The sequence below is a fragment of the Alligator mississippiensis genome, chromosome 1 (genome assembly GCF_030867095.1).
Source record: "Alligator mississippiensis isolate rAllMis1 chromosome 1, rAllMis1, whole genome shotgun sequence".
NCBI lineage: Eukaryota > Metazoa > Chordata > Crocodylia > Alligatoridae > Alligator > Alligator mississippiensis.
The window spans coordinates 470580601-470605072 of NC_081824.1; the positions used below are offsets into that span (position 1 = coordinate 470580601).

General features: G+C 52.7%; 1 protein-coding gene across 2 annotated transcripts in view; it reads left to right on the forward strand.

Annotated features, from left to right (window-relative positions):
* Positions 1 to 24472, forward strand: part of CAPN5 (calpain 5) — a 97137-nt gene that overhangs the window by 11053 nt on the left and 61612 nt on the right. For both annotated transcript variants that reach the window (XM_006264031.4, XM_019479390.2), the window contains exon 2: positions 22720 to 22896. In XM_006264031.4, the coding sequence (XP_006264093.2) occupies positions 22735 to 22896 (162 nt within the window). In that variant the 5' untranslated portion in view covers positions 22720 to 22734. The remainder of the gene's footprint in view (positions 1 to 22719; positions 22897 to 24472) is intronic.

Consider the following 24472-nt stretch of genomic DNA (forward strand, 5'->3'; position numbering starts at 1 on the left):
GTGTGTGTGTGTGTGTGTGTTGGGGGGTGGGTGTTATCTCAGGAACTCTTGCCTACTCAGTAGAGCTCCTAACTATGTCTGTATTTGAACCAGAGTAGCAAGAGCAGAGCCCTGATCCCAGCCCTTTTTGATCCTGTTGATTGCTATAGGATAATGATCCCACTGGGCATGTATAGACAGACTTTTTAGTCCCGTGATGCACTGGAGATCTGCCGCTTCGGAGCAGACTCGATGAATCTTGATGAATTAACGGCGCCTAACTTGATTAATTTGTTTAACTCGCTTAACTCGATTAATTAATGATGCTTGCGTGTCTAAAAATGCCTATAGAGAAGGATCTTGCTGTCTGTAAGGGGCAAATGCCCTGCCTTCTGCATAGCTTGAGACTAACAGAGTTGAATACTTCTCCCTGCCCTTGCATCCCATGGGAGATGCTGCAATTGCTATAGTAGGCAACAGACCCCCCACCCTGGGGAGGTTATGACCCCAGCCTTTGACAGGGAAGGAGCTGAGGCTGAAATCCTTAAAGGGAGGTAGAGGCTTAACATCCATTGACATACATGAATGGGAGTCAGAGGTCTAAACCCTGCTGAATCTCGGCTTAGGTGATCCTGTCAGGCCATACCTGCTTCCTCCTCCTCCTCCTCAGGACCCTTATGTGTGTTCACTGCCCTCCCATGCTAAACAACACCAGCAGAGACAGATTTAACCTACAGACTTTGCATCCGATTGCTGCAAAGGCTGGACGGTGGCTTGGACCAGGGGTTTGGGTTTAAGCTGATCTCTGAACAACTGGTCCTGCAGGCCAGGAGTGATCTCTGGGTGGACACAGAGTCTCGGAGGAAGCCATCTGTCTGCAGAGTCAATGCCTGGGGGCCTTGCTATCCTCCGGTGCAAGGGGATGGAGGAAAGCCAGGTTCCTTGTGGGTATTTAGTTCATGGGCCAGGATCCCCTGGTGCTGGGAGAGGGTACAGGGAATTCCCTTTGTCAGGTGCCTATCTGGTATGTCTTGTTCACGTAGACCCTCCCAGATCAGCATGTCAGGTCGGGGACCTCGAGGGGCCTTTCACCTTGCTGCACAGCGTGGAGCATGCATGATTCACCTGCTTGGATCATTGGGCATCTCTCACCTAACATCTTCCCTGCTGCTGCAGGGGTCTCAGGGGCCGGAGGCCTCTCTTTCTCTCTGCTGCCTATAGCTTGCAGGCATTTGAGCTTCCTGAGGACTGTCAAACTAAAACCTTTGGGCTTGACACAGGGCTACACAGGTTAAATGTAATGGCTTGTGATAGACAGGAGGTCAGATGAGATGACTGAAGGGTCCCCTCTGCCCTGGCTGTTAAGTCTCGAAATGGGATTCAGGATATCTCACCGATACAGGCAAAGAGGCGGTCTCAGTCTTGTCAGCTTCTTAAGGTGCACGTGCATTCGCTAGAAGACCAGCCGGGCGCAGCAGCTGTTCCTGTCCATGATTTCTCGTTCTTGAAGCACGCCCCCTTATCGGTTTCATTCCCTTTTTATTCCATTTAGCTCAGCATCTTCAAAGCGTTCTTGTAGTTGTATAAATCACGAGGGAATCCCAAGCCATAATTAATAGGGGGGCACCAATTAAGATTTTTTGGGCTGATACCGATGGCCAATTATTGACCGGCCATATGGGCCAATACCAATCCAATTGCTGATATGCAGCCCAGCAGCTTGCAGAGCAGAGCTGGTAAATCTGTGCAGTGGGGAGGGGGCATGGGAGGGGCGCAGATCAAGGTCCCCCTGCGGTGAGGGAGGGAGTGGGGCTGGGGCAGGGGCAGGTGCTGCCCAGCTGGGGTGGGGTGGGATGCAGGATGGGGCAGGTGGCTTGTCCAGGGGTACAGGGAGGTGGGGGGTGGCTCCCCACTACTGCATGCACCCCCAGGAGAGACGTGGGGGACACATGCCCCCCCCATTCTGTGCGCAGAGTGAGGACAGGCTACCTGCTGTGGGCTTGGGGCTAGGGCTGCCCCAGCCTCTTCCCAGTGGTTGCGCTCGAGCTGGGTATGGCAGGGCAGGGTGAGCAGCGGCGATGCTGGGAGGAGGGTGTATGGGGGGGCTAGAGCCACCCCAAAATTCGCCATAGAGCCCCCACCCTGCCCCACCCCACCTTGCCCAGCCCAAGCACAGCCGCTGGGAAGAGACTGGCGTAGCCCCAGTCCCGAGCACGCAGCGAGCAGCCTGCCCTCACCCCATGTACACATCGGGGGGGGGGGCATGTGCCCCCCGCCATGCCTCCTGGACAAGCCACTGGCTCCGTCCTGTGTCCCGCCCCATCCCAGCTGTGCAGCGCCTGCCCCTGCCCCTGCTCCAGTCCCACTCTTGAGCTGTTCTCCCACCCCCATGACCTTTCCCTCCCCCACGGACTTACCAGCCAGACACTACTCTCCAAGCTGCTGGCCTGCACTCCTGGCCGCGTGCATGCCGTGGCTGCACACATGCAGGCGGCATTTATCAGCAACATTATTGGCCAGATCAGCCAAAAAAAGCCGATTGCCGGTAATGTCAATTTTCCTTGTATCAGTGTTGATACAATATGGACCGATGTGTCCGTGCACCTCTAGTAATTAACAGGAAAATCCTGTTAGTCAAACTGTTCATTATTGGTTATCAGAAAGTCCCCATTTTGATTGAGTCACCTTCCTCAGTAACCGAGATTACCCATTTCAATTAAGTTGGGACATATTAAGGAATTGATTAACAGCCAGGAAAAACACAAGGTTTTTGAGGAGTTGTCCTTGGAAGATCAAGGGAGCCACTAAGTAAATCAGGAGGAGACACCTATCAAAGTCCATATGGGGAATGTATCTTCCTCCGCATAAACACAAATTAATTGCCAAGAAATATTTACTGTACTAATTAATCAAGCAGAGACATTTCACATAGTTACATACCAGGCAAATAGGAGTCTGCTTAAAATCATCATACATATAGTAAGATAAGCTGAATGTGATGCCTCATTATTTCTTTTCAGAAGGTCCAGCTGCAAACTTACATCCTCTTGCACTAAATTGTCATCAGTATTTTGTATTTTAACTTTTGTGAGTAGGTCCAGCTCAGCTTGAGTTTCACAGTCATCACTTATGAAGCCATTTCCTACAGAGGACTTGCTTGTTAAACAGAGAAAGCTCCAGGGCAGGGGACTGCGGCTGTGTGATGACTGAGTCAGAGTAAGTGGCTATGCTGGACAAAAGAGACCTTATCTTGTCTGACCTCGGGAGATAAGCAGTCCAGACCCAGCTGGTACTTGGGTGGGAGACCACCTTGGAATATCAGATGCAAGCCATGGGGCGCGTCTACACATGCAGTTAATTCACAGCAATAAACTCTGGAGTGGTTTGCTCTGCAGTTTATTTCTCCCAGGTGCCACATTTGAACGTGCGCCCAGGACTGCGGCATGTTGAGCCGGGGCAGAGCGGCCCCAGCTGGCAGGGGACCCAGGGGGTCGGCCTGCCAGCTTGAGGCTGCTCCAGCCCAGCTCGGCATGCTGTGGAGGGGTGACTGGTGCACGAGTCCGGTACATGGCTAGCCAGCAGGCAGCCCCTGCAATGAAGCACTCTCACACCCCAGCCAGCCTCATCAGCGTGTACACATGTGCTGCTGCAGAATCAATTACAAGGACAGCACTTGTGTTAACAAGTATTAGCCTACGGCAGAGTTAATTAGTTCCCTCCATCCTAATAGCATTGCATATGTACGTGCCGAGACGTTTACTGCAGAGCTAATTAGGCCACCAGAATAAATGTCTTGTGTAGATGCGCCCGTGGTGTTGTAGCCAAGCAGTTGCAATTGTGGTGCAACTTTTCAGATGGTGCAACCCATTTTGAACGATTGCCCAATTAGATCATTTACTGGCGATCTAAAATCAATCCATGCAGCTATCCCTAATGCTGTAAATGAGGGGAAAATGATCCGGTGGTGGTGGTGGACTGATAGGGAGCCCTGCCCTACCTGTGGGTGGGAGGGGTGCTGAGACAGAGCCGGTCACCGTGGTGACTCAGTATAGATATTGACTGATGGGTGGCTGCTGTTAGTTGTTATCATGGGAACACACACCCAGTGTGCTAGCATAGGGGACAGGTTGCTACGAAAGGTCAGATTGGGAGGTGGCATGTGCAAGCCCCAGCCCACCTGGCACCTTCTGCTGCCAGCTTCATTTGAAGAGCAGATTTGGTGTGGAGAGACTGCAGCTGCAAAGAGAGGCTTCAGCACAGGGATCAAGGTACTGCCGCTGTCTTGCAGGCAGCCTGGGGCTTTTGTACAGCTGATCAGGGAGGTGTGTGCGTCCCTGTGATGGGGGTGGTTGCTGTGCCCTTGTTCATCAGTACAATGGTTAGTGGTGTCTTTAGATCTTAAAGCAGTGACCCCTCCGGGTGCAACTTTCTCTCTGTTTTCAACAAGAATCGTAGCTTTGAATGGGGCTAAAGGCAAGAGATCTGAGATGGAAATGGCTGCATCTGGGGTAGCGGGGAAAACTGAAGGGATCTTCCTCCCCATGCTAGACCTGTAAGAGAGCTACCAAGGGGCAGCTCTGGTCACCAGGGGTGATACCATTGGGGTGGAGAACAGCAAATACAGTGCCTGTGGTCTGGAAGTCTGAGCTCTAGAGAAACACCAGGCTTCAGAATAGCTGCCGAAGAAAAGACGAACGAAGGACCTGGAAGTAGAGGTGCACCGAAGTATCGGTCCATATTGGACCGGCACCAATAAAAGGAAAATTAACATTATCAGCAATCATCTTTTTTTGACTGCTGTAGCTGATAAGGCCACCGATAAATGCCACGTGCATGCGTGCAGCCACAGAATGCACGCGGCCAGGAGCGCAGCCCAGCAGCATGGAGAGCAGCATCTAGCTGGTAAGTCTGTGTGGGGAAGGGACGGGGAGCGGGAAGATTGAGGCACCCCATGGTGAGGGAGGGAGTAGGGCAGGGGCAGGCAGTACCCAGCCAGGGCAGTGAATGTGACCTCAGGAGCAGGGCAGAGCTGTGGGCAGTTCACCTGGGGGGGAGGGAGGGGTGGCTCACTGCCACTGCATGATGTACCCCTGGGGGAGGCATGGGACGCATGTGCCCCTCATTTGTGTGCAGGGTAAGGGCAGGTTGTGGGCTTGTGGCCAGGGACTGCACTGGCCTCCTGCCCTGGGGGGGAGGGAGGGGTTTCCAAGTGGGTGGGGGCGGGGTGGGTGGTGATGGCACTGGGAAGGGGGCTACAGGGTGGGCTACAGCCACCTTAAAATTCACGGTAGCCACTCCATAGCCCCCCCCAGCACTGTTGCCACCCACCTGCTCCGAGCACAGCCCCAGCCCAGTCCCCCGCACTGGGAAGAGGCTGGTGCCACCCCTAGCCCCAAGCCCGCAGCCTGCCTTTGCCCTGCACACAAATCTGGGGGGCAAATTCCCCCCATGCCTTCACTGAGGGTGTACACAGTGGCAGGGAGCCACCCCACTCCCAATGCCCCCAGACAAGCCACCTGCCCTGCTCCCAGGGTCACATTTACCACCCTGGCTGGGTGGCACCTGCCCCTACCCCACTCCCTCCCTCATAGTGGGGGTCTCGATCTGCCCATGCCAAAACCACCCCTCTTCCCTTCCCTACTCCTCTTCGCCCCGCAGACTTACCGGCCAGATGTTGCTCTCCAAGCTGCCCAGCTGCATCCCTGTAAATCAAGTCATCCAATTGGTATCAGCCAATGTGACTGCTTAACAATTGACCATCGGTATTGGCCAAGAAAATCTTTATGGATGCGCTCCCACCTGGAAGTAGATGGGAAATGGGGTTGGCTTTACCAAGAGGAGAGCAGGGCAGTATAACTGTGCTAACCTAGGCAGTGTCGCATTGATGAAGTCTGCTTCTCGCTTGGGGTGGAGCGCTGGCATGGCCGTGCTGCTTCTCCTGCCCAAGTGCTAGGTAAGTTCAGGGGCAGTGTTGGCATAAGTACCAGTGGTCATAAGGTGGTCTTGAGTGGGCTGGAGGCTAGAAGAAGGTTTTTACCACCAGAAGAGGGAACAGGCCTGCAAGGGGAGTGGTGGGCCAGAAGCAGAGCTCCTCTGAAAGATGGATGTGGGTCACTTTATGCGCTGTGGTGCCTGCGATAGTAGGGAACTGGCTGGACTGTCACCCAGGAGCTCCCTTCTGGGCCTGTCGCTACTTTTTGGCTCATGTTGCCTATAATCTGCTGTCTTGCTTGCCAGTATAAATAATTGGAGGGTCACCAAAGGAGTAGGCACGTTGTGGTTATTTGCACTGGGATTGTCTGAAACAGTCTGGGGTGTTTTATCCTAAACGTCCCAGTCATAGTCTCCAGTGTCCATGACTTACCTGACACCCAGTTTCCCCCCGATGCACACTATTGCTGTGTCCCTCCTGATGTTCAGCGGGCCGAGGAACACCTCTGAGTGCCATAATCATGCCTACAAAGGCTTGGGCTGTGTGATTTGGGGTAATCCTCATGGGCCTGAACCAGACAGGTCCTGGAGACTCAGGCCAGCTCTGGACACTGCCAGCAGCCTGCAAATAATCCCAGTCTTTGCTCACAGCAAAACCCCAGGTAGGGCTGGCTTGGGGCTGATAAATAACCAGATCTCCCAAGTGCCCAACAAGCTCTTTAGGGCTTGGATCTTGGGCCAGGTTCTGCTCTGTGCCAGCAGGATTGATCCATGGACTTACCCCATGGTAGGAAGTGGATTTAGAGGTCTCCTGCCTTATTCCCTTAGGGGCCTTTGGGTAGAAGGTGGCTGTCTAGTCTCTCCCCACAGTATTCATATGAGAGCCAGGTAATAGACCCCAGGCATCTTGAATATAACAACCTTCCAGGTGTCTGCAATACTTAGTTGTGCCTTGCCTTTAAATGGGAAGGACGGCACTGAGACGGGGGCCACGTCTGTGCAGGGCTCTGGAGGAGGTTCCCGTACGTGGCCGGGGCTGTGGTTTGGTGGGGAGCCCTGGCAATTCCAGCTCTGATCCAGTTTGCATTTCATTGACTTTGCTCCCTCTTCTGCATCCTGTTGCTTATTGTAATTATTAACTGGCTTGGCAGGAAGCCAGTCTGAAGGCGGAGATAGGGATTTTGGCAGTGTGGGCATGGCAGGGGGGAAGCTGCCTAGGAAGGCGGCGTGTTTTTCAAGGGGCTGCTTCTCCTGGTTACCCCAGCGATGGACCTCTCCTTGCTGTTTTCACCACCCATTTTTGTACCAAAGACGTTCACTTCGGTGCCTGGCTCCTGGGCTACTTGCTTGCTCAGGGAGGTGTGCTGCTTTGCCTGGGTTGGTTGCAGTCCTGCCTTTCCTCCTTCTGGTGTCTCCTCCAAACCCCTGAGTCTCCCAGTGGGCTGTGCCCGGCACTGTTGTGGGGGCGGTGGGGTCCAGCGGACGAGTGCAGGGGGTGACTTGGGAAGTCCAGGCTGTGGTCTCAGCCCTGCCTGTCATCTACCAGTGACTGGTAGCCATTGCACCCTGTGCCTCTTCTCCCCATGTCCGTCTCCTCTAGTTACATTGCCCTGGGCTGGCTGGATTGAAATCATCAACATTTAATAGACTTTTCCATTTGTCCTTCAGTTTCTTTTCCAAAGGAAGCTGCATTCTCGTTGGCTGATATAGCTATTAACACTTGCAGATTTGCAGCTGATTAGCGCCTTTACACTCCATCAGAGGCATCTTTTTGATGCATCTTTTTGGAAGTGTCCAGCTGAGATTTACTAGGTGGGTCTGTGTGTGTGTGTGTGCATGTGCATGTTGGGGAGGGGGCGGTCTAAGAGCTGGAGAATGGGTTTCCCTGGTGGGTAGGCACATAAATATTCATGATTTGATAACCAAGTCAATTGGATCTTAGGTAGGGAGATGCTATAACCTAGGACAGTAAGCTCTCCCAGGTGGGCTCAGCAGATGATCCCAATGAGGTATGTGACAGAGTCATCTGCAGTCAGAGACTGGATCCCAATGTGGCCTGGTAGGTAGAGCGCTAGGCTGTTAACCCTGGCTCTTCTACTGACTGGCTGGGTGGCCTTGAGCATGTCACTTAAGCTGCACTTCTCCATTTTTCTACTTGTAAAATCGGCGTCATTTCTGTTGTGCCATCTGGCAATGACCAGTGCTATGTGACATCTAGCGGAGCTTGTTCTGGTAGGGTTCCCTTGATCAGTGGTGGGGACATCCCTGCCTCGTCATTATAAAATGTCAGATTTTTTTTCCCCTCCATGTTTTTTTCCTTGCACGATATTTGGAGACCCTCTGAGCTCAGTGGGGCTAGTGCTTACTAAACATTCGGGCAGTGCACTACTTACTGAACACTTGGAAGGGCACAAGGGACAGCTGCTGAACACTTCAGCACAGCAGAAGTGTTCGGTAACCACAACGTGGAAGCAAACTTCCTGCTGCCGTTAATGGGGTCTGGATCTGGTCCCAGACCCCAACAGCGCAATCCGCCTCATCTCAGAAGTGGCGCTGTGTGTCCACAGGGAAAGCAAACTGAGTGGGACAGTGTTCCCAGGGCTGCCTGCGTGTCCAGGGCCCTGGCAGCTTGCAAAGGAGTACAAATGAGGCACCCCATGTTGGATCCCGGGGAGGAAATGCCTCCCGGGCTGAGGATATCCTGCCGCTGCAGACATTGTGCGTGGAGCACAAGACCTGCCGCTGCAGTGTGCTTCCCGCACTGCCAAACCTGCTCAGAAGAGACTGGCGTCGCCCCCCAGAAAGGCTCTCACTGGCCTTTGGAGGAGGTACAAAGGGCTGCTGGGACCAGCTGCACCAGGTTTTGTCCCTGCTTCAGAGCCCTGTATAGGTAGAGTCACGGAGGAGCCCTTTTCTCCCTTGATCCACCCCAGAAACAGCCGCGAGCTGTCTGACCCAGCTGCACGAGGTCTCCGGTGCCAGCTGAGCACTTGCAAAGAAGCAGCAGGGCAATGGTGAGTAGGACCCTTGCTTATCAACATGCATCACGCAGATCAAACTATGGGCCCTGCTTGTCACGGTCAAGCAGCCGTATGAAACCGCCCCTCAGCCATGCGTATTCACCACGACACGCCATTCTGGTGGACGAGGGGCTGGATCCTGGTCCGTCCATCCGGGCCTCTGTGTGGCACTTGGGTGTCTCTGTGCAATCCTGCTCCACCTTGCTCGAACCCTGGAAAAATCCTCATCGTGACTATTTTTCTCCCAGCTCATCCTGAAGGCTGAGGCAGAAGCAGTGAAGAAGAGGAGCACCCCGTTCCCCGTTGTTTTTTAGTGGGACGCAGGCAGTGGAGGAGGGTAGGTGGTATTTAGGTGCTTCATAATAAGTAGAGCATAATCTGGATCGATATCTGTAAGCGCGCTGCTCCGTGCGGTAATAATGGTGCAGTTACTGCTGCTAATGGGGACTGATCCAGAGGTTTGTCATTGATCGCAGTGGGTTTGAGATCAGGCCCATTGAGATTTTTCTCTGTATCAAACACTTCTGAAAACAATGTTCCCTGATTGCAGGGGCACTACGTTTACAGCTAGTATACAACAGTGGCGCTCAACCTTTTAGCTCTGCGTACCAGATGAATGGTGTGGGGCCTGTCTGTGAGCTGGATCAGGCCCTGCCTGGCACTGCCCCATCCCTCCGCCTGCATGCTGGGATTGGGCCCCAGTGGCCTGGCACCATCCTCTCCTGCCCCCTATGCACTGGGCTTTGGGGGACCAAGCATCTCCCTCTCTCATTCCCTTGGGCAGCAGGATCCAGCACTGCTCCTTCCTGCCATGCCAGGATTGGGACCCAGTGACTTGGATGCTGCACGCTGGGACTGGGCCCTGGGGGCCTGGCACCATGCCCTCCTCCCCCCCTGCATGCCAGGATTGGGTCTTGGCGGCCTGGCACCATGCCCTCCTCCCCCTTCTGCATGTCAGGATTAGGCCCTGGGGGCCTGGCACCATGCCCTCCTCCCCCTTCTGCATGTCAGGATTGGGCCCTGGGGGCCTGGCACCATGCCCTCCTGCCCCCTGCATGCCAGAATTGGGCCCTGGGGGCCTGCCACCACGCTTTCTAATCCCCTACATGTCGGCATTGGGTTTTGGACACCTGATGCCACCCCCTACCAGCCTCTACAGCAGCCCGGTGCTGTCCCTGCCTGGCCCTGCTCACTGAGACTGGGTGCCAGCTCCAGCGCACAGATGGCAGGGCTCTCATGGGTCCAGACATTTGGCAGCAGGGAAGCAATGCCACTGCTCCCCTACTGCCAATTTCCAGAGGATCCTGGCGGGCAGGATAACACAGTGCCCCAGGCTGGATCTGGCCGGCAGTGCTGCAGGTTGAGCACCCCTGGTCTACAACCACACTGGCCCTACTGAAGCCCAGCAGAAATGTGGTGGCGCACACTGATGATATTTCTCAGATTTCCAGTGGAAACAGGGTTCGACTGAAAATGCACCTCTGCGGCGTTAGGAGCCAGAGCAGCAGCCGTCATCGCAGGAAGCGAGACCGACCGGGGACAGCTTTGGAACGGACTCGTCTAGGGCAGCCCCAGGGCTGGGCGTCAGGGCCTTGACTTCTCGTTTTCCTTGCCTGCGGCGGGAAACTTGCCCTGTTTCTCTTTCTGTTTCTCTCTCAGAGCGAAGTTACACGTTATGCTTAGCCCAGACTGAATCTGTGGCATGTTAAGCTGCATTAAAGCTGTGCGCGGTCTCCCGTTAAGGATTAATTCGTTTCTCCCCTGCACAGCTCTGACTTGCTACTAGAGGACTGGCGATAAGGGGTGTGAGTATAAGCCAGAAGACCTGGCCTCTGTTTCTGCTTGGGAGGTTGCCTGTGGGGCTGGAAGCGATGCACTCTGGGATGCTGGGGGACTGCAAATTGCTTATTTTATCTCCGTGGAGCAGATTGAAGTTACCGTAATACAAGCTAAGTTGCACGGCCCAAAGTTAACCCCCGCCTGAAGTGGCACAACTTTGAGTTGCCCAACAGGCGCTTAACGCAAGTTAACAAGCTTTTAATGTGCGGATGCTCATGTTTAAAGTGTCCTTAGTATGTACTAAATATAATGCAGAACTTTGCCCCGAGGCTCAGCATTTCCCTCTGTAAGATGGGCACGATGGTGGTGCTGTGAGGCTGCACAGTCAAGCTTGAGAGGTGCTCTGCATTACCGAAGTGTGTTAAAGGTTGCTGTGTGCCAAAGTCAGGCTTGGAAGTCGGGAGGTTTTGGTGCACGGAGGCCTGTGCTGCGATTCACCACCCACCTCTAGGGTAATACACTACCCAGCACCAGGACTGGGGACCTCTGCACCATGAAGGGGAGCGGGACTGGTTGGAAAACGTCCCGTGTCTTGATGGGAACTTTACTGTGGGCTGAGATCTGGGCACCAGGGAATGAGCACAGTTCTCTTGGAAAACCGAGCCCTTGCCAGACATGTGTTTTCCAAACCCTCCACAAACAATGCAGCAAACATGTCTGCTGTTGGCACAATGTCCTAGTCTCTTCCCACTGCCTTGGAGTTTGCGTCCAACAGCAAATCTCAGTCCCGGAGCAGTGATTCTTTATGTTTCAATGCAAGGATGGAGGCACGTCTCGGTTTCTGCCAAGGACAGCTCTCATATGCAAGCAGTAACGTGGCAAGGAAGTTTGGCATGCAGGGCAAAGTCCGCAGCGGCAGCCTACCCTCACCCTGCGCACAGATCCGGGGGGCACATGCCCCCCCATGCTTGCCAGGAAGTGCATGCAGTGGTGGGAGCTGCCCTCCCCCTAGCCCCAGCTGCCCTCCCCCTAACCCCAAACAAGCCACTCGCGGCTCTGTCCTGCACCCCTCCTCAACTGGGCAGTGCCTGTTGGCACCTCTTCGCTTTGGCACCTGGGGCAGTCATCCCACTGGCCCCCCACTTGCTATGGTACTGTATGCAAGTCCTTCAAATCTGTGGTTATTTTCAAATGGCAATGGTCCTGGATGTAGAGGCAAAAATCAGTGACTTTTGCAGGGTCTGCCTTGGCTTTAACCCTGGCGCATAAGATCAAAGATCTTTCTACTGGGAACATTGGTCCAAGCTGATATAAAGACAGGCTTAAGAACTGAAGGCCGGTTAGGGCAGCGGGTGCCACTCGGGTTATCTGTGATGTGTGCTTGCTTTGTGACCTTGTGACTCGTCTCAGTGCCTCAGTTCCCCTTCATAACGGGGGTACGGTGCATGGGTTTGGAACGAAAAAAGAAAGGCGGTGTGCTTACCTAGACTCAGTGTACATGGCTCTGGGATCAGTTCTTCCCTCATTGAGGCCTTTGCCGAATAGGTAGTGCTGAGATGTCTCCATTCACCATCATTGGTGACCTACCTAGATGGTAAACTCTTGGAGCCAGGCTCTTTCTGTGCGTCTGCAAGGGGGTTCTCATATCAGGTACGTCCTTCTGAGCCCATTGGACGTAGCAAGTGTGGCGAGGTCCTCTGGACTCCACTGTGATGGCAGGACTGAGCTCTAACCTACATCTCATGGCCTTAAATTACAGCAAGGAGTCCCATAGAGAACAAACTGAGTTATGCTAAGGCTTTTTGAACTAAGCAACAAAATTGAACAGAGCATGTTGTGGCACTGGGAGATGTGATTGCTGTCACTGGGCGCTAGGTGGGCAAGGCACACCAGTTTCCCTATGCCTGGTGCAGTGCCAGGGTTGACACAATTGGACAATTTGGGATGTTTAAAAAAGTAATGGAGAAACAAAGGAACGTGTGTGTTAGTATGCTGTGACCATGGGAGGACAGACGCAGCTGCTGGGTCCCTGCTCGAGCAACGGGGAGCCAGAAATGAAGATCTCACACACCAGGTGGAGGACCCGAGACTGGTACCCCCGAAAGTTATCACTGTAACGTCTGAAGAAACCACTTGCCAGGTCATGTTATGGGGAGGGAACTTGTAATAAAGCCTAGGGGTAACTATTAAAGTTCACTTCATACCACATCGGACGAGTTGCCACGTCAATTCTGGGAGGGCTCTGGCAAAAAAAGTCCTCGTAGTAACAGCCCTTAGATTGATTGTTGAGAACGTCCTTGCTTTGAGGGTGGTTCAGGCACCAGGGTGGATTAGCGGGACAGGTTGTGGAGGCTCCATCCTTGTTAGTTTTTAAGTGCAGATTAGACACTTGTTTAGACAGGGCTGCAAAGGCTTGGGCCCTGCCCACCCCATTTCTCTCTGCCCCCGTCTCGCTGCTTCCAAACAAGAAGCCTTTCTCGCTGTGCTCAAGGAGGATCTTCTTGAGTGGTAGCGGAGTCCATCCATCACGGACTAACGACACGTGTCCAAGAGCCACTTGATGACACAGCGTCGCCGATCAAGCACTCGAATGGGTCCCGATTCGGAAACGTGACCTCTTATTTCCAATATGCACGAAGATTTTTCGTGGGCATCAGACGCTGTGAATCCCACCCTGCTCCCCAGCCAGCTCTGTGTGCTAGAGTCGCTGCTGGGTGACTGCTGAGTTACTCAAGTATAAACCACAAGGGAGCACGTTAAGGGGAATAACGCCAGTGATGGATTGTCACTTAATGTTCTCAGGACACTGCGTAGGTGATTTTGTCGTTAATTAGACTAGTAATCATCATTTGTCATTAAGCTGTGCTTCTCATTCCCCAGAGCCCGAGGTGCTTTGCAAAGGAAGTCGGGATCCATTATATAAATGGGCAGTAATGTTTATCCATTTTTTACAGGGGAGAGAAGTTGAAGCACAGAGGCAAAGTGACTTGTTCAAGGTCACAGAGTGGGTCAGTGGCAGAGCTGGGACTAGAGCCCAGGTCTCCTGAGGTGCAGCCCTGACTTCCAGCCTCTGGGGCCATTTGTACTCATTTGTCCCCGAGTCCTTTCTTCTTCCTGAATATTTCTGTTCCTGTTCAGAGGAACTGCGGAGGCATCTCGGTGGCTCGTGAAAGTTCCTCTCTCAGGGTATCCTGTGACTGGCACCGGAGTGGGAGGACATCCTTCCAGATCGCAGAGTCCAATGCACTGGGGGAGGATTGCCGGCCAGTGACCCTGCCTTGTACTGACACATCTTTAGATGTCCCCTTTGCTTGGGGCAGCAGCTCATATGAGGCTCCTTGGCGTCAGGGTGGATTTGATTTAAAGCAAATTAAATCAGGAAGCCTTGATTTAATCACTGTTTTCTACAAAAAGTGCATTCTTGTTGTTCGATATCCTGTGTTCATTTAACTTCTTGAAACTTTGCACTTGTATGGAGAGGTAAGGGCTTGACTGTGTGCACAAACTTGGAGAGAGACAAGAGGGCTGGTGGTAAGCGAGCAGCTCTGTTATCTCTCATCCCCATATACTGTTGTTAACAAGGGTGTTATCTCTGCAGACACACATCCACAGGTTGAGACCTGAAACTAAGCATCACAGAGATGCTTAATGGGATCATCTAGACTGAGCCCTGAGTCCCATGCGGTAGAGTGGTTTTCTTTAGTCTTTACAAACCTATAGAGCAGCCTCTGGGAACCCCATGGGAGTGAGCCCCAAATATGGTCCCTAGCCTGTTGTGACCTATTTATAAAACTTTTCTGAAAAACGTTACATACGTCTCAAATAGTATATAATTAGAAGCTGTAATCCACAGTCCATGATGAGATCTTTGAGCTTTAACATATCTTAAATTAAAACTGTATATAGGTTTTTGTTTGTTTTGATTTTTAAAAAAAGCATCTTAACAAAGAAATTTTAAAATGTGATTAAATTAAAAAATCTGATTTAAAGTAAAAAAAACAACAGATTTTTTTATTTTAAAAAAGACATAAAATTGATTTTTATCCACCTTGCTTGGCGTTTTGGCTGAAATACGGGCTACCATGTAGTTTATTGATGTCTTGGCCTGTGAGCCTGTGTGCTGTCCAGCCTCAGCACTGCCCTGCATGCTGTGTCCTGAGGGGCTTTGGCCTGCCGCTGTCATGGGGAGGACAGTATTTTGTACCATGTGTGTTTGCAGCATCCTTGCCAGGCCCTTTAGCACGCACAGGAGCTGCTGTGTGGCAGCTCTTCTGTCTTCCTGCTGGGACTAGGACAGGGTCTCCCAACTGCAGACTACGGTCTTTAGGATATTGGGTTGAACAGGACGCTTTGAGTTGCCCTCCATAAGCTTTTGCTCGGGCTGCATTCAAGAGCACCTGGTATCTTCCCCCGCCCTGGCCAGGTCAGCCGTCCACCTAGCATGGACATAGCAGATGTGGCTAGTCTGCAGTTCACTAACTTCTTGTGATTGCTCTTTTACCCTGTCCTTTGCATTACGTCCTTTCCACCTCATCACGAAGTGCAGTGTATTGGGCCAGAGACTGCTGCTTGGGTATGGTTCAAGTAGGATTAAGGTCTGAGGGATGCTCTGAACACCTGTTGATTGCAATGGGATTTGAACCCGCTTGTCACTTGGCTGGGTTGGCTAAGAGTCACCAGGCCTGGCCTTTTGTCTGTCAAGGGCGCGGCAGACGAGTTCAAGGGACGCCCTGGCCTCGGGGATCTGTAGATCCCATGTCCTGGTTTAAAAACAGGGCAAAGCAGTTTATTTTACTGCACCCTGGACCTGGCAACACCCAAGCCCTTGTAAAAAAAAACAAAACAAACCCCAAACAGGTGGGGAAACAAAACAGGTGACTCATGCAACCCTGTGAAGGCGCAAGCAAACAGGTGGGGAGAGGAACACAAAGCAGGGCGATCTGTGCACAGTGTTTTCCCTGCGTTGCTGAGAGTCTTGTTTGTTCGGTGGAAACACACAGTTTGTATTGGGAGAGTGCGGACCACGGGCTATAGAAAGCCTGGGTCTAGTCCGCAGCAAGTTTTCACAGATACCAATGGAGATAGGATATTTTCCTTCTGCTCTGACAGCCGAACAGCTACTGCAAGCAGTGCAGCGCCCCTTGCAGCTCTGAACTCTGGCGTGGGCGAGGAGCGGTGCCCGCTGGCACCGTGTATCATGATGCCAGATCACGCTAACGCCATGGCCAGAGCTGGGTGCTCTGCTGTAGGAGAGCTGGAGCTGTAATATTCCCGCGAGGGCAGTGGAATAGCCTCTGAGCAGCCTACAGAAACACCTTTGATCATTAGCCTGGCCATTAGCTTGCCATTTAACCCTTCCAGTGCCCCAGCTCTGAGTCAGGCTCTCTGTGCCCTTTGGTCCCGTGCCCAGAGGATGTGTAGCCAGTCCCTGCCAGGATCTTATGGCTTTGGCTGTTTTCTTCCCTGTCTCATGTTGTGTTCATTTGGCCACATCCCTGGCTGTGCCTGTTTCTGATAATCCTGAAGGTTTCTGAACTTGATCTCGTCAGCCTTGTGCACAAAGAGGAAAACCAACGAGGCTGCCCAGGGCCTAGCCACCCGGCAGGCTTAAAGCATGACAGAGGGCAGGGAATGAAAGTGTCTCTGGCTTTTTGCAGGAGACTGGAGCCAGTCAGGCTGCTGCTCGCTCTTCCCTTGAATGGTTTGGTTTTGTACGTTGTATGGATATTGCCTTGAACAGCAGCTTCCTTTTTCTCGTCTCCCTCAAGGCTTCCCTTTGCAACCCAGCTCCGCTTCCAGCAGTTTTGGCACCAAGCACCATGTTTGCACTGCATCTGCTGTCCTGCAGTGCTGTACAGACCCGAATTGCTCTTCTTCCAGCCCCATGGTGCGGCTGCCTCTGGGGTGGAACACGTCAGCTGTTCCACAGTGCTCAGCAGCAGTTTAGGACAGGAAGTGAAGCCTGCTGCACCCCTTGAAAATGGAGGGGGAGCTTGTGTGTTATAAGAGAGGCCCATGCTGCAGGCTGGCAGGCACAAATTGCAAACCCTGCTGCAAGGTTTCAGCCATGCATGTGATAGGAAAGCTTGTTCCCGAAGGTATCACATCCCCAGGGCCAGGGGGTGTGGTGCCAAACAGGAGGGTAGATCACAATCTGGAGGATCCTGCCATGCGGCATTAGGCCAGTGGTTGAAGGGTATGGCAGGGAGCTTTAGGAGGGAAGAGTCCTCTGTTGCAAACTTTCCTTTGCACTCAGAAGTGCAACCCAGAGCTTTCTGCTCCCTCCAGAGCATCTTGGCTTAGAGGCAGAGCCGATGTCTTGTCCACGGCATCTGGACATCGCGGTCCTCTGCTCTGACCGATGTTGGCCATAAAATGTTACCCAGCAACTCCTGCCTGGAGCCCATAACTTCTGGCCATGCCAGAGCATGTCTTTTTTTTCAGAAACGCCCCAGCTCCCACATCCTAGCCAGGCCTAAATCTTGCTGGGGTTTTCTGTGCAATGTCTCTAAGAGATGCCCTTTCCTCTCCACACCACTGTGGCTCTCATCCAAGCAGTCATCATCGCCTGTCTCGGTACTGTGGCTGGCCTTGGCTAATGCAGCATTGCCTCGAGCGTATCTGCACAGAAGCAAAGAAGGGCCTCCTACACCATTGCTTGGGCCTCATCACCCCGGCCTGCATCCCTGAGCTGGCTCCCAGTCCAGCTAGCTCCTTGTCTGTGCTTTCCAGCCCCCCCGCTAGCCCTTAGTCACACCCTGCCCATCCTCTTGCTCAACTCCCCATTTGTGCTCAGCTCTCTACCGCTCACTTCTTATATTTGCAAGCAAAAAATCTCTAACTTCTCCTCTGCTGTGTCACGTGTTAGGCCCGAGATCCCCATAACCAGGTCCAGGCTTAACAACCTTGGTCTCTTCCAACCTCTGTGCAAAGCTGTGATGCCTACAAAGAAGGACAGGACCGTTGATACAGCACCTAGCACTACTCCTGCTTATAACTGGTGCTGTTAGACACGAGTGTAGTACAGCTCTGAAAGAGCGCCTGGTCGTTGCTTATCGTCTCTGCCTTCTTAGGGTTTCCTGTGCCCTCCGGTAGTCGGGGACCAGTGAAGAGCTGTGCTCATATGACTGCGGTGTGACACTTCCTGCTCAGGATTTCCTCTCTACAGATCGAATCACAGATGCACAGAAGTTCAGGGCTGGAAGGGACCTCGTGAGATCCTCGAGTCCAGCTCCCCTCCCCGCTCTGGGCAGGAAAGCCTGCTGGGGTCAAATCACCGATCTCTCTCTTTCTCACTGTTCTCTCCGAATATCCCTGCCCTCCTCCCCCAACCCCTGCCTTTGCATATGCTCAAGTGTGCAATGATGCAGACCCAAGAGTAGAGCGTGACCAAGGCTAAACAGTGCCAACAAGAAATTCCTGGTCTTGCCTGGGGCTGGCATAGTACTATAATCCCAACCCACCTCCCTTTGAGGCCAAGAGCAAATGAATCATTCGTTTTACTGGGAACCAGATACGGCTCTGAATTCCTGCCTCTCCAGCAGAGAGCTGCAGATGCAAACACAAGCCAGCTCAGTGGGACACCTTTCACCTGAGGCTCTTGACCAGCGCTCGTGGCTGCATCCTTGCAATGCTCTGGGGTGGTCGGTACGGACTGCATAACCCCATGGGGCCACTGAGCCACAGACAGGTGCCGTGACTCTCGAAAGCCCTGGAGCAAGTGGAAGGGCAGAGCTCCCAACCCAGGTCCCTGTGACACCCGTGCTTAGGACCGTTGAACCCAAATGTACAGGGCTGCTGCGTGGACCAAGGACGAGCTTCCGGGTGCAGTCTGAGTCACTGGACAGAGTTCCCCACGGCGCTGCGCGTGGTACAGCAGCAGTCTGAGCTGTGCTTTTCCAGGAGGACTGCTGTTGAGTTTCTGTAGTCTTTAAATAAGATGCTCCCTTCCTGCAGGTCAGGTGGCTGGTCCGGCTCTTGGGCTGTCTGTACTGAAAGCAGAACAGCCCGGGAGCAGGAAATACCGTATTTACCAACCGACCAGGTGTACTCTTTCCCCAAAAATCAGCCTTTGAAAACCGAGGTGCGTGTGTTAAGCCGGGGAGCTGGTTTTTCTTCACCAGATCAGGAGCTGCTTTGCTATCATGGCTGCTGCTTCTCTCCAGGCTAGCATCCACCCGGGGTGGAGTCAAGTGTTCACCCTTTTATACCCGCTCCAAATTGGCAGGAGCTTTTGGCAGATCAGCCAAAAGCTGCTGCCAATGTGGCAGTGGTTGTGAAAGGGTTACCCCTTTCACTGTTGCCGGAAGCAGACAGTGAGCAAAAAACCCAGTTTCTTAGTTGGTCTAATAAAACGTATCATCTCTGAACCAAGAGATCTAGATTTTTGCATTTCTTTTTGTCTCAAACCAACACGGCCACCAAATACATCCCTGAAGTGGGATAATGGGTTGGTACCCCTGTAGCATCCTGGGACATAGGACTTTGTTCCTATGAAAAGCTAGGCTTCTCTCCTCTTTTTGTCCCTGGTTTTGATTGGGATCAGTCGAAACCACCTCAAGTGGGATGTCTGTTTATAGCCTAACCGACTGGCTCAAACCCTGAAACAGGATGTCTTGGTTTCTTCAAACAAGTTTGTTATGATTTGATTGCGATCACTCTGGGTAGTCTTGGCGTCCGTTTAACTAACCAGTCCCCTTTTGAGTGCGCGTGTGTGTGGTTTTGGTTGCAGTAAGCGTGGCAGCGTTGCATGACAGAGCACTTCCTCCTGCTTTTGCAGCAGCTGGCGAAACATTTCCCTCCGCTTGGCATTTGTTATTATTAAATGTCGTTTGCCATCGTCTTGCCCTTTCACTTTTCTGCGTTCGGTCTCTGACATACCTTATAGCCTCCTCCGACCTTGACTCACCTAGGTTGGCGAGAGCTCTGTGCTCGGGGTCCTGCGAGCACCTTGGCTGTTACCTGCTGTGACTTTCCCCCTTCCTTCCCTTTCCCGTTTTGTCACCGCTCACGCCACGAACTCAGTTGCTGTGCTCCTAGTGGCCTCTACCCTCAATGGCTAGTCCTGGGGGGTTCAGCCTGCCGTCATGGCACAACAAATAGGCCAGACTTCCCAAAGTCACCTTGTTTCATATGCAAATTTTGTTTTTTCATTGCTTCGCTTGAGATCACTAATGGGACTTAGTCTGAGCCCTGGTATGTGCAGATCCTTGAGGCCACTAATTTCAACCTCCATGATGAAATCTGGCCGTTTGATCCTCCTTTTTGCTTCCTCCCTCTCCAGTTTCTGACCAGTGGGGATGCTGGCTCTTGCCCCATGACAACTCCATTGGTGTAGCTCAGGAGTGGGCAAAATGGCGGCTGGACTTGCCCTCATGGCTGGGGCCGGTCTCCATGGAGACCCCAGCTGCACCTGCACTGTGATAGCACAAGGCTGGGGTTGCCATGGAGACTGGCCCCAGCCGCACTGGCAGGGCAGGGCAGGGCAGGGCAGGGCAGGGGGCTTCTTTGGAGCCGGTGGGATCTTGCGATGGGGCCAGGGCAGAGCTGAGATCTGCAGCCTACACGGTCCAGACAGGGGCGCGCAGGCAGCGGATCACGGCTCTGCCCCGGCTCCTTGTAGTGGTGACAGCCTGGTCCCAATCCGGGGCAGAGCTGTGATCCGCTGCCTGCCCGCCCCTGCCCAGAGCGTGAAGCCTGCAGATTGTAGCTCTAATTGGAGTCCGCTGCCGGCCCGTGGGCCGCACTTTGTCCACCCCTGGTGTAGCTGCATCTCCCACTGGATCTCGTCTCAGGTCTTTTGGAAGTTTGTCTGGATGACATCACCTGATACTTTATCTGCTGACTTTCTTGGCATGTCCAAAGCACTCTAAGAGATTAGCAAAATACATTTTTTTCCCCCATTGCAGAAATTGCAGAGGTTTTGACTTTATATTGCAATCTTCCAGGTGTTTTATTATTCTGTATGCAATTATCTATTCATCCAAGTTGCCAGGTGCAGAGATCAGGTTTACCGGCCTGCAGTTCCCCAGAGCATCCCAGGAACCTTTTTCAAATATAAACATGACATTTGCTATCCTGCAGGCCTTCGGAGGGAGAGCTGTTCTACATTCAGAGCTGTGCTCCGTGCCAAGAGAACAGAAATCCATTTAGAGACGATGCTAATGGAAATCTGCACAGCTCTGCTGAGGTCCTGAAATGCTTCCAGTAAAAGAGAAAAACGGGTCTCGCTTTCACGGTAGCATTTACAAAGGATTCATAAACGGCCAATGGGCGTTTAATCAATCGATCAGTTGTTTAACAAGGATTAGGCAATTCTCATTGCATCCTTGAGGTAAGATGGGATCAGAAATGCACAACAGCCTGACAGCCTTTGCCAGGATGGTACTGCTACGGCTACTTTCGTATAGCATTTTAGGATTACAAAAGTGGTAGTAGTAGTTCTGTCCTATCAAATGCTGTCAGCAGCCTGATAGCATTTGATAGGACAGTTCTACTATAGCATTTGCAAATGGACCCAGGGGCTGACTTTATAGCAAGGACATAATTCTCAATTAGACTCCTTACAACCGTGCTGTCATAGGTGTTACAGCACACTTTAGCAATGTGTATGCTGCAGTAGGGAACCGTGATCTTGGCACAAGTCAGCTTGGAAAACTTAGCAGTGAGTAAGTGTAGCAATGAGGAGCAATGAGGTTTTGTACCTGGATTTCCACACCCAGCGTCTTGATTGTATCCTCACCACCAGAGATGTCTTCCCAGTTTCATACAAATCACTTGTCTCTTATGCAGCTTCTTGTTCTATCAGCGTGTCCATCGGTTAGTGGCTCCCCAGATCTTTTACCAGAATAGCTCGTTCACTGCCCACCATCAGGACCCCCATGCATTTCCCTCTGTCCCCAGAGTGATGCAGAGAGGGTCCTAAGGAAGGTGACTGCCACCCCACAGGCAACAGCGAAGAGGGCAGAGGTGGATGCGAGGCCCTAGACTCCTGATCAAAGGAGCTGGTATCAGTGCCTCGAAGCCGCTGGGCTGATGGACAACCAAAGGCAACACGTTCAGATGCTGTTTCTCTTGGGTGCGTGTAGGACATAATTTCCTCGTCTCCTCTGTGGCCAGGAATTTAGCTGCTTGCTGTGAGACTGTAATTAATCTAGAAACATAAGGCTCTGTGCCAGGAGGCCTTTTTAATTAAAAATCAACCAAGCTGGGGTATCCAATAAACTCTCTGTTAAAGCCCAGCATCTTTGCTGCATGTGCTTGGATCTAATCTGGGGCAGAAAGGACCGGGGTGGTGGAGCCCATGAGCTAAGGTCTTTACACATGTCTGTTCTGCATTGCTATCCTCTGGGACCATGTCCGTCTCCTTGGGTCCGGTAAGGGACACTTCTTATGTTCCTGCAGTCAGGAGGAGCATGGAGGTGGCTATGTGGGGCCTGATTTAATCATAGTTTAGGAGGAGACAAGGCAGTAGGAGCCTGTGCCCTTGAAAATGGTGGGGCTGTGCTGCACAATAGCCCATCTGGAAGACCAGAGTGTGCGACCTGCAGGACAGGGCAGTGGTGGTGGGTGTCAAGCAGAGCTGGAGCCTGATGGATGAGCCCAGGGAGCTATGTCGGGGCATGGGACTGAAGAATAGATGGGAGTGAGGGTCGTGCATGGTCTCAGGGTAACACTTCTCCATGGGTCCAAGCCCCGGTGAAGCTTCTTGCACACCCCATCCTTTCATGGGGACCTCCCACTGGGCTTGTGTTTCACTAGCACAGGGGAGGCTTCAGGTGTGACTCTGCTTCTTATCCTGTGGCCATCACTGTGGTATCTGATCCCTCAGGGCAAGGCGTAACATTAATGGGACCCCTTTGCCCTGGGGTTTAGTGAGGCAGGCTTTGGCGTAGTAAGATGATCTCTCTCCCTTCATTTTAAGATGCATCTTCTCAGTAGAAAGGAGGAGCCTGATCTACCGTTGCCTCTGCCCAGGATCCATGCCATCCATGTTGCTTTTGTCCCCCAGGGCCGGCGGTGAAGGATGTTCTCCTCGGTGAAGGCGTACGAGAATCAGCGGTATGCATCCCTGAAGAAGAGCTGCCAGCGGCGGAAGCAGCTCTTTGAGGACCCGCTCTTCCCGGCCACCGAGGACTCCCTCTTCTACAAGTCTCGCATCCAGGGCATCCAGTGGAAGCGCCCGAACGTAAGTGGGGCTTTAGGTTGGGGCTCAGGGCTGTGCCGTAGCGGTCGTGCTTCCCAGTTTCTGAGTGTTGGCATGTGCAGAGGGGGACAAGTGGATCAGGTGGCACGTTTCTTAGCAGTGCTCCTGGCCCACCCACTCCCATGCATGTGCGCCTAATATGCCAGCAGGTCACTCTTGTCCCCAACAGATGTTCTCAAGACCGCTCTTTCTGGTCTGCTAACAAGCAGTCACTCGGGTGATCCTGGGGGGACCTCACTTTTGCAGACTCACCAGGGTTTGGAGCCGATGGAGCAGGACATACTGCTGCCACAGTGTGACCAGGACCCAGGTCACGCCCCACATTCAGGGCCTTGAGAGAGGGGTGGCGAGATGGATTGAGAACTGCCAGAGCTGCCCAAGTGAATGGGAAGCCGAGCTGTAGCTTCAGGGACCCACGTCACACTCCTCACGGAGACTTGAGCCTGGGTGGGGAATCTCAGCTCTACATGGCACTTGCCAGGGGGTGGAAGGGCTTATGGAGGGCTGTGGTGTGGGGGTGGCAGTCCCTGGGGGCAAGGGGCTCCTGCTCTTTTGCACTCCCGTATCCCCTTTTTTGTAATGCAGCAAATAGGGAGTGACCTATCTCCACACGCACGCACACTCTCCCCCCTCCCCCTGGTTGCTGGGGCTGGCTGATCAGGCGCACAGCACAGGGAGGCTGCATGACAATAGAGCCCTATGGCAGGGCAGTCTGAGCAGCCTTCTCCCCCCTCGCCCCTGCAAGCCTGTCTCCACAAAGCCAGCTGGCCTCTGAAGAGCAATCCTGGGGCCTCTGGAAGCAGGCAGTGGGGAGGGGAATGCGGGGGGAATAATTAGGCTTTGTGTAAAGCCTGTGGAAGAGCTGAATTCAGTCAGCTTTTCCTTTCACACCCCGGCCACCCCGGTTTCAGTGCACAAAGAGGCTCTTTGGGCTGGGACCAGGCTCTGAAGACAGTCTGGTATTGATTTTTTTGTGTTTGCTTTGCTGGAACGGAGTGAGCCCGGCTGCCTGATATGTGGAAAACCCTGCTAAACCTGTATGGAAAGGAAACAAAGGAGAGGGCTGGGCAGTAGAAACTGGCCTTTGCAGAGCTTGCGACAGGCTTCTTAAGGTGCCGGCAATGGGGTCTCCATGTCTGCAAGCATCGGTCCCCTACGACATGCAGACACTGGGCCTAACTTCGGTTGCTTTGATCTGATATCCAGGTTGTAGCCATATTGGTCTAGAAGCAAAAAAAAATCAGAACTTGTGGTAGAGGTGATATCTTATATGAGACCAACTAGATTTTTGCAATGCTTTTTTGCAAAAATCTAGTTGGTGTCATAAAAGATATCACCTTTAGCACGAGTCCTGATTGCTGTTGCTTTGATCTGGCACTTTAAAATGTAGCTGTCTTTCCTTATTCTGTTTTGCTACTTCTAGGGGCTGTGCGCAGCGTTATTTCTCTTGAATTCTGTGATGGCTGGTGAAAGGCTTGATTAGGGACCTAGTCCCATTGCTGTAAGTCGTGAACACTCATACAGAGGCAGTTCCAATCACAGCGTAGTTGGTCTGAAT